Below are 10,455 nucleotides of genomic sequence, written 5' to 3' on the forward strand. Positions count from 1 at the left end.
TCAAAACGCTTCGGACGGCAGACACTTTAAGGACTTCGGATATCGTTTTTTTTATCATCTGCCATTTTCATATCTTGTCTGTCGTCACATGAAAATATATCTGCTTCTGTGGACCTAATGCAAAAACCTCAAAACAAGATATGACTTAGCCGGCCTAAGCCTAGAAAATGACCAAAAGCTTGTTTGACATTGCGTGCAAAATAATTCCGTGTGTTTTGGGCATCGCCACTTTCCGGCAACAAAACCACATACCCATGACAAGCAGCATTTTACCGCCACTGGTTGTCATGTTTAGGGACGCCATTGAAACCAAGCTGCTCACACCCACACCTCTCGTCAAACCATTTTCTACACAAGGTATGTTGTCAACATTTTCGGGATTTGAACTCACGGCGCAATGTCACCCAAACCCGAACGCATAAACGGTTTTTACGTGGCTTCGAAATTCTGCATGGAAAGACGTGATCGCTCACCTCATAGGCAGACGTTTTTCCTCGACACACCGGCCACTGCTCATGATAGCGGTACGGTTAAAACAGAATGGTACAAAGGGCGTATGACTGCGCCCGCTACCCCTCAACATACCACAGACAGCCTCCCATCAAAACCAAAGTCCATTACATTTTTACAGATGCTTGTGACGGAGTGCTTGCTTTGAACTGGTGCAGTGGTTCAATCCGAAAAATGCTCAAAACTGGAAAGCTATGAATATTTAACGGGGGCCCGCCAAACATAATTCACAAAGCTAGAGAGCATGGCATGGTGCATTCCGAAAAACACGTTCAGTTGTAACATGTTCCAGACGTAGCTTTCTCACGCAGCGTACTTACATCAGCCTCCTGTTTTTTGACGATAGGAAGACAACAACAACAAGGCAAAGAAACACTTTCTAGCCAGGTAAAAACAGCATTCAGACGACCGAGGTTTCCCCTGCGGGAAGAATGGATCAGATCTCACTCAGCACCCTACTGTTTCTGCTTTGGCCCCATCTCCACGTCCTTTGGGGAATACGCAGTTTCATTGTTGTGCGCAGCACATGGCACAGCTGAAACGCCTTTTATATGATAACCTGCCAGCTATGCGAGGCATAAGGTCCACCTCTCATGCAACAAAATTAAGTTCCCGCATAATCTGCGAGGCCAAAAGGATGGTGAGGCATCACAAACAGACCAAACGTGAACATCATGATATCCTCTCGAACACCAATTGAGAAATCTCCATGCACTACCACGTAATGCGCGCAACGCTATGCCACCACCGGGTTTCACTGTTTCACGGTAAATGAGTCATGTTGCGTGCGTGTTGTGTGAATGAATTTGTTTTATCAATTTTGCACTTGCACAGGATGTCAGAATGTTGTGAGGAGGAAGAGAGAGAGAGAGAGAGAGAGAGAGAGAGAGAGAGAGAGAGAGAGAGAGAGAGAGAGAGAGAGAGAGAGAGAGAGAGAGAGAGAGAGAGAGAGAGAGAGAGAGAGAGAGAGAGAGAGAGAGAGAGAGAGAGAGAGAGAGAGAGAGAGAGAGAGAGAGAGAGAGAGAGAGAGAGAGAGAGAGAGAGAGAGAGAGAGAGAGAGAGAGAGAGAGAGAGAGAGAGAGAGAGAGAGAGAGAGAGAGAGAGAGAGAGAGAGAAAGAAAGAGAGAGTGAGAGAGAGAAAACGGATTGATGGCGTGATTGACATATGGCCGATGGTGCGCAATATCTGTCAATTCCGTGTTATGCATATGCGATGCTGGGATAGCGTTTTTTAAATATGCTAAGGCCTGCGAGATCCAAAGTTAATCGATTTAATGACCGCGCGATTTTTTCTTCAAAAACGATGTTTGTGTTTGCTATTTAGTCCTGAAGAAGTAGCACAATAAAAGGTAATTTTACTCTTTTTCCATGCCATGAGCATGGGCTATGTCATCCACTGCACGAAGCCATATAACTTGGGGAAGTTTTGTCTTCAAAACCCAATGATTTCACAGTTCCTATCGAAGCGTGGCCTCCTGGCCAAGTGTTACGACCATATATATATTTTGATATTTAGGCGACGGGGGGGGGGGGAGATCTAGCCAAACTTTGAGAAGGAAGCGGTCACATGCGGGGAAGTCCATTTTTAGGAGCATTTCGGATGTAAGTTCAGCCATAGTTCCTCGTTCAGCCCCTCCCCCAACTTATTTTACTACGCACACCCCTGGTTATAACGCCTGAGTATGAGAGCAAAAGGATCCACCTCTTTCGACAAGGATTCTGATAACAAATTGGTTCATTCACGATCTGGTGCACCCGCGAAGACCACGATATTTTGAGAATACGACTGGACGCAGGCATGCAATAAACACGTTTGATTTTTTCAGATTTGTATGCCATAAATGGATGTTAAGTGCAAAACAGAAACTTGCGGCCTAAAAAGCGCTAACCGGGATAACGCATGGTGGCCAACATACCTACCCCGGGACCGATGGTGGACGGGAGGATCCGGCCAGTAGATCGATTCCAGTCTCCTCCACAATGCAAGCAGAAGTTGAGTAGGAAGAAACGCTCGAGGCTTAACTAGCGAAAATAAAATAATTTGCCCAGGAGCGAAGGGAAGACTCAAAGTATCGTTCAGGACGCGACCAAATAGACAGGGGGGTCAGAGCTTAAAATGTAATGGGCTGGTGAGGGACGGTTGGGAGCGGGTGGGTCGGCGGAAAAGGGATGTTGTGTCTGGCATGTACGTTATCACGATTGACATCAGAGTTGACGTACGCATCCGACACATCTCAGTCGTGCATTTCTTTGGCATCACATTAATAGTACACAACCGCGATAATAGGGAACGATAACCAATGTTTGCGCACTTGAATAGAACTCAGAAGCAGAGAAGGCCGATTGAAGCATTGGAGCTATATGTCACAAACATCGCTTTAACTGGTAAGTTGTATGCTTCGTGATGCAATTGTGTGTTTGCCAATTTCTGGCCGTGTAGGAACACTGCTGCTTACATTTTCCCTTGGGAAGACAAAGCCGTATAAAGAGGACAAAAACGTATAAGGATAAATCAAACTTTCTTCATTTAGTAATTTTACATCTATTTGTTTCTGACATATTTCTATCGTGATTAAATCACTTAATAACGTGAAACATCCATTGATCGCTGTCCAAAATAGTGTATTGGTGGTAATATTAGAAACATGCATGAATTTGACCTAACGTTTGCTAATGAGCTGTAGTGAATCATCCATAAGTGAACACAGTGGATCATGTCATACTGTAGTAGCTAACATTTATATGTGAATGGTCTCAATGAGTCCTCAAAATGCAGCTCAATGCTCTTACTCAAACCATCCTCTGCTGTAGCAATGAGACTGCTGTCGGAAGTCTACGACATGGGAAATCATTGCAGATATCAAAATGACTGACAAGTTGCACTTGGAAGCCACCGATGAAGAATGTGAAGGAAACTGGCCCAATAACATACAGCTACAGGTGGGAAGCTTGCGTTGCCTTCTCACCTTCTTCAACTGAGACGCCATATTACCTTAGTTCCATAGCAAATTGGAACAGAAAACCTGGGTGGCAAGAATTCGCCCATTAACACATACCAAGGAAACAAACACTATGTACAGTCGAGCTGAACACATAAAAAGGTCCTGATGGGAAGTAAATCTCCAGCTTACCTTTCATTGATCTAACATTATTTAAAGCACCAACCTGCGATCAACGTAAAATTTTGACGTAACAGTCACGCCATGTTTTGTGGCGTCAAAGCAAAATTGTCTTTTCAGGAAACAACTTTGGAAATTGTGGCAGGCAGAGACGTACACAAAATTTCGTGACAGAGAGAGAGAGAGAGAGAGAGAGAGAGAGAGAGAGAGAGAGAGAGAGAGAGAGAGAGAGAGAGAGAGAGAGAGAGAGGCGGGGGGGGGGGCACAGCTCAAGTTTTTTCACTGGAGATGCTTAGCACGCTAAAGGTGCACAAAGTGCGCTGTTGTTTGGCATAAATCAACTTAAAACGCTCGATCGATCTCGATCTTTATGTTTTTACGTTGCTTTCCTGAGTCTGTCGGTGTCAACTTTATTTGGCACAAAACTGACGTATAATTATAATTGACGTATATAATTATTGACCTATCAACATAACATCTATTACCAATCGTGCTGTCTCGTTGAAACCAGTCCACTAATGCCTTCCCACACCGTCAGTTCGGAAAACTGTCATGCTGAACCGCAGCCCATGGGAAGGTGAAGTAACTGTCCTGTATCGTATGACAAGAGTAATGGAGTCGCACGTGCCAACATGTGCCCTAGCAGTCGATGCGCCCTCAAACCCCAAATCATCATCATGGTCATCATCAACATGTGCCTTATTGTTAATCATAGAAATTTTGATGACCAGTCCTAGCATTGACACCTTTTAAGCTTGTTTTAAAATGTTGTCTGTTAAATTGCCTACAAAATGAGTGAAACGTGTTGTTTCTGACAAGCCTGACCAATCGAACCCCACCGATGGCAGTACAGCTGCTACCCTTATTCTAACAAACATTTGGGAGAAATCACACAAACGAAACCGGTTGATGAAACTCCAGTAATTCTGTGTGGTCACTTTGGAGTCACGCTAACGACATAATCCGGCGCTTATGGGCGGGGAATACTCGTCCATCGCTGAATTCTTGGCGCCCTCAGTTAAGGTTAGGTCAAAACAGCATTAAGGTATTTGGTTCCACGGCATCTCTATATGTTCAATCATCAGTGCTTTCAGATCCGGCTTGTCTAGGTTATCAGTCATTTCAGGAGTTTGTATGCATATCGATCAGTAAAGCACTATGTATGGTAGAAATATGTTGCAGAACAAACACATTTTGGAACTCAAGTTGTTTGTTAGCTAAACGTGTGCACAAAGTCAGAATATTTATACCGCTTTAGCCCTTCACTAGAAAATTTTCATAACTAAAAATGTGTTAAGAAAATGAGTTGAAATCCTAAATAAAATTGCAATGTGTAAAAACCGTCACTGCACCGTCAAAGTCAAACGTGGACAAGTGCGCAGCACTGCTTTGTCGTATCACAAGGGCAACAGCATGCGGTGCGTTCCCGTGATCCACCACGTGACACCCACGTGACTGGCAGAGCTACGATCCTCGGCGCGCCCGGCATCGCCCTCTCCACGCGTGCCCGCTGTGACCGGCGCGATGTCCGTCGACGGCAGGTACTGGAGACCCCGGACCGCGGCGGCAGCGGCGGCGTGGCCGACATGGACGTGACACCAGAGGCCACCGGGGCTGGGGCCGCTGCTCCGACCGGCCCCCAGCTGCAGGACGGCACCTCAGAGCAGACGGCGAGACAGCCGGCGCAGACCGACCCCCAGCTGCAGGACGGCACCTCAGAGCGGACGGCGAAGCAGCCGGCGCAGTCGGACCCCCTGTTCACCTGGGCCGGCGAGGACGAGGTGGCAGCGATCATGTGGCTAGACGACGAGCAGGCCGCGGCTGTCACCTGGCTGGGCGGCGAGGTGACGGCAGTCGCGTTGATCGGCGGCGAGGAGGGCGCCGAAAAGGCGGCGCAACCGGCGGCAGCCGCCACCGAGGCCTGGCCGAGCGGCGACGGCGGCGGCGACAAGGCCAACGGCGGCAGTAGCACCAGCGGCAGCGAGTGGACCGAGTTTTGTCGCATCTGTCACGACGGCCCCGAGAGGGCGCCCCTGGTCTCCGCTTGCCGCTGCACTGGATCCATGCAGCACGTGCATAACGTGAGTGCAGCCACTCTGCTGTGCTCGCCTCGACGGCAGCCAGGGCGGCGATGCCCAAAAGCCAGCTCCTCGACGGAGTGGGACGATCTGCTGCGTTTTGTTTTAAAAAGGAAAAAAATGCGAGAAGCGAGGCGCAAGTTTAGTCGTCTCAGCAGAATTTGACAATAAAAACACACTGAAATCAGTGGCTTACGAAAACGGGAAACACTACCTGCCCCGCGTGAAATAGCGTCATTTTCGATCAAACTGTAGTAAATGACCGATTGTAACGCAGAAGTCGGCCGTTCGGCAACAGACAGCTTCATACGCCTTTATTAAACGATAAGCAACCGACAAAGCTGTCGAAATGAACACTTGCTTCACTTCCTCATGCCAGTGATCATTGCACTCACACTTTTCAGGACTGTCTGATTCGCTGGATTCTCAGCTCCTTCAACACCCACTGTGAAATCTGCCTGCATCGGTATAGGATTGGAACAACAGGTAAGCCCCAGCATAACAGCAATTTGCACAAAGCCCTACAGTGCACGCCGTTTTGTGACATTGCTGTCACATCAATGCTCGCCAGGTTGGGTGCATTCCATCAGTCGGCATGGTGTCAAAAGACTGTGCTGACACAGCCCGCTTCATACTGCCATCACGCATCTCCACGTCTCCGCGTATGTCGTGCACACGCCCGCACGTTTATGCAATGTGCGACGCGCTGTGCGCGTCGTATTCATCGCCGTCCGCAAATAATGACAGCGATAAAAGCAAAATTAGATGACAAGGGAAAACCGAGGTCGTTGCCGTAAGAGTGACATGTTTCATAAAATTTTATTTAACACGCATGTCGAAGGATCGGGACAAAAACGGTAACGTGGAAAAACGTGAAACATGTTTCACGACATTTCGTCGCCAGCGCTGCCCTCTGGTCTCTGATCAGCGCTGTGGCCTGTAACCTGGCGACTTCCCGCAGGCATGAGGTTGCCACACCACTGGAAGCTGCCCCAGACGGACGGCGTCGAGCGCTACCACATGATGCTCTGCCTGGTGGCACTGGTGGTGCTCTCGGCCGTCATCTCCTTCCTTATCTACGTCAGCACCGACGAGGGACGCGAGGCGCGCACCTACCGCGACAGTCCGCTGGGTTAGCGGGACGCGCCGGCACTGCAAACGTCCTGTAGTCCCTCCTCGCGTATCTTGATACTGGGCGGAAAATCGAGCAAGCGGTTTGAGAGACTCGGCCCGATTATACAAACATCACCATGCATGGAATTCAGAGAGCTCTTGGCATGCCCGCCTCTCTCCTGCAGGCTAAAACTGTTCTTCCCTCGACGACCACGAGTGGCTGCAAGTCACAACTGCCTTTTCTAAACGTCATGGATTCCCCCAGTTTATGCCACGCGTTTATGCCTGGCATTTCCTTTAGCAGCTCGCACTCACAATTCCAGCTGCCTGAGCAGACACTCACAGCTCTCACATGGTGTTCCTCAGATGAAGCCTCTCCCATACCTGCCAAAAAGCTCTCTGGTTCCATCCCGTCTCCCTTATATCCAAGGACGTCAGTGATGTATCTATTACCCCAGCTAATTAGGAGCCCCGTTTACCATTAGGCGCACGTTGGCAGGATAATCATTAGCATACTATGGCAAGTGTCCGAAGCACACAACATTCAGGTATAATCGCGGCCCATAGCCTTGCCAGTTATGCTTATAAAGAACAAGACAAGGCAAATTTGGCCTCTGCCTACTCTTTTGGGTGCGCTAAAACTAACACAATATTGCCATATGTAACACTTCAGGGCTTTAACGGCTTCACGTCCAAGCAGTTCCAGAATTCTCACCGATCTGCAAGTGTCGAGCTGCCCTCTGCCCTGATCGTGACAGATCCTGTGCGGCCTGGCCCCTGACCGTGGCTCGCCCCCCTTCCCCGCCCCGGCAGCGCCAGCGCTGTACACCGTGTATGCCGTGCTGGGCCTGGTCTGTCTGGGCCTGGCCTCGGCTGAGCTGCACTACACCATCTGCCCGCTGCTGGAGCGCTTCAGGCTGACCAACATGAACCTGTTGGTCGTGCCGTTCGACCCCGACGACGAAGACGACGACACGCTGGACGCCTTCAGCGCCGACTACGTCACGGTGTGACGTCACTGGTGTTGAAGCCGCGACGCGTCACTGACTGCTGGTGTTAGAAGCGGAGTCGGAACTAGTGTGGCGGCAGGGAGGAGCAAGGCTTTGGGTGGAGGGAGCAGTGCCGAGGCAATGCAAGACGGAAGACGGCCATGCCCAAAACGACAACGCACGCCTCGGAAACAGAGGGGGCATCCTCGGAGGGTGCCCGGCCCTGCTAAAACCCTCAGATTCTGAGTCAGCGCTGGCAAAACATAACGACAACGCACGCCTCGGAAACAGAGGAGCATCCTCGGAGGGTGCCCGGCCCTGCTAAAACCCTCAGATTCTGAGTCAGCGCTAGCAAAACATAACGACAACGCACGCCTCGGAAACAGAGGGGGCATCCTCGGAGGGTGCCCGGCCCTGCTAAAACCCTCAGATTCTGAGTCAGCGCTAGCAAAACATAACGACAACGCACGCCTCGGAAACAGAGGGGGCATCCTCGGAGGGTGCCCGGCCCTGCTAAAACCCTCAGATTCTGAGTCAGCGCTGGCAAAACATAACGCTTTCGCAAGGCACGACAGCATCAGGACGCGAGTGAGAGATATTCCACACATCTTCCTGTGGAGCCAGCAGAGTACGACCGCATTGCACCCGTTCACACCAAAGCTGGGAGCCCGCCCTGAAGCCAGCCGTCACTTCATGTACGCCGGCCGCTGCTGCCGCCTGGCGGAAGAGACCATGCGCCGAGCCGCGCTCGGGCCGCTGGCATAGGGGGCAGCATAGTCGGCCCCGCGGACAGCGACTCGAAGCATTGCATTCTCCGCCAACCGACGGCGGGCGCCGAGACGATAGCTCCTCATCGGCACCGTCAACAGCCGAAGGCGGTAGACGTGGCCCCGGCCCACTAAACGGCACTAGACGTCACGAAAACCTCCCAGCGTCACGGGGACACCTCCAGCGTCACGAGAACCTCACAGCGTCACGAAAACCTCCCAGCGTCACGGGGACACCTCCAGCGTCACGAGAACCTCACAGCGTCACGAAAACCTCCCAGCGTCACGGGGACACCTCCAGCGTCACGAGAACCTCACAGCGTCACGAAAACCTCCCAGCGTCACGGGGACACCTCCAGCGTCACTGAGAACCTCACAGCGTTACGGGGACATCTCCAGCGTCACGAGAACCTCATAGCGTCACGGGGACAGCTCCAGCGTCACGCAGAACCTCCCAGCGTCACGGGGACACCTCCAGCGTCGCAAGAACCTCCCAGCGTCACGGGACATCTCCAGCGTCACGAGAACCTCCCAGCGTCACGGGGACATCTCCAGCGTCACGCAGAACCTCACAGCGTCATGGATATCCCCTCAGTGTCATAAGGACATCCTCAGCGTCACCAGGTGGCTGCAGGCAGGCCTGTGGCCTGTGATACGGGTGAAGAGCATCGGCACATACCAGTCTCAGTGCAAACGACCGATAATGCCGCTGGTCGACGCAGCAGATCAAGCGATTTGCAACGAATGGTTAAGTTCGAGTTGAGACTCAACGCGGGTATAAATAAATGGGTGACGAAGAAGACATGTACTCGTTTTCGAAGTGGCACTATACGATTGTTTCCACTTGAACAACGCACAAATATCTTGAGTGACAAATCAGTGTTATCCGACCGTTCAAAAATGTCGCTGAGCCAAAGTTAGAATTTTTGGGATATGACGCGCACTTCGTTTCTTAAAATGTGGCGCTTCCACAGCTTCACTACATAAATGCACAGTGATGATAGCAAACTCTATCATTTAAATGTTGCGATTACAAAATAAAACTATACTGTGCAGGTAAAACTGCGCATGAAGCGCTTTTGTGAACACATTCATTACGGACATCCATTGCTGATGGAAAGAGTGCATTACATAAGCGAGCATCATTATATGCACAAAATCACACCACACCGAGATGTCAAGGCATGCAGCTTATACCTCAAATAGCATGGATCCATAGACAATACAGCATTCGAAGGTTAAAAATTTCCATCTGAATATCGGAGCAATTGATGGTTAGCAATCGATGGCAACAACTGACGAGATAACTCAATCATAGCTCACAAATTTAATGTACGCAATGATATGACTCACAATCATCGGATCTGAGAAGTGTAGGACAAACTGGTTCAGTAGAAAGCTAACATCACTTTATGCAAAATGAAGACGTCGCATAAAGCTATAGGGCATATTCCTAATAACAGCGGCACAAAAAGGTATAAGAACGTAGGGCATATGTAATTCATACTCTTGAAATTAACCGACACCGACAAGCTAGTTGAATACACGGATAACTTACCGCAATAATTCGCATTGCACTTTTTGAAAAAATCAACCACGGTGGACAACAATATACGTTTAAACAAAACCGAAAAGCTTAGTTTGGTTGCTAAAATTAAGTGTCAAGCAATGTGGCTAGCTTTTCAAAATAACTTAAATAATGAAGTTAAAACGAAAAATGTTGAAAATTAGGCATTGATCAAGTGCTAAATCTGGGAAGAAGCATTTCGCCTGCATCGCATAGCTGTCTCCTTTGCCGAAGGATACATCACTTGAAAGTTCAATGTTGACATGCCCAAAAAATGTGACCTTGTTGCCTCTTCAATCAAAATACCGCTTC

The 10,455-nt window shown here is 49.6% G+C and overlaps 1 protein-coding gene across 3 annotated transcripts; it reads left to right on the forward strand.

Annotated features, from left to right (window-relative positions):
- Positions 1-2,598: 2,598 nt before the first annotated feature.
- Positions 2,599-9,380, forward strand: LOC119097616 (E3 ubiquitin-protein ligase MARCHF9). Of its 3 annotated transcripts, none has more exons than XM_037220656.1 (6): positions 2,599-2,895; positions 3,368-3,450; positions 5,171-5,710; positions 6,112-6,193; positions 6,669-6,839; positions 7,634-9,380. In XM_037220656.1, the coding sequence occupies exons 1-6, from the start codon at positions 2,811-2,813 to the stop codon at positions 7,831-7,833; spliced, it is 1,161 nt and encodes a 386-aa protein (XP_037076551.1). In that variant the 5' UTR covers positions 2,599-2,810; the 3' UTR covers positions 7,834-9,380. The 3 variants fall into 3 exon arrangements, with proteins under 3 accessions (XP_037076551.1, XP_037076553.1, XP_037076552.1); XM_037220658.1 differs by having other exon boundaries at positions 6,669-6,787; positions 7,634-7,829; XM_037220657.1 differs by having other exon boundaries at positions 2,807-2,895; positions 3,322-3,450.
- The last annotated feature ends 1,075 nt before the right edge of the window (positions 9,381-10,455 follow it).

This window comes from Pollicipes pollicipes, unplaced genomic scaffold, assembly GCF_011947565.3.
Source record: "Pollicipes pollicipes isolate AB1234 unplaced genomic scaffold, Ppol_2.1 Scaffold_4295;HRSCAF=5057_pilon_pilon_pilon, whole genome shotgun sequence".
Taxonomy (NCBI): Eukaryota; Metazoa; Arthropoda; class Thecostraca; order Pollicipedomorpha; family Pollicipedidae; genus Pollicipes; species Pollicipes pollicipes.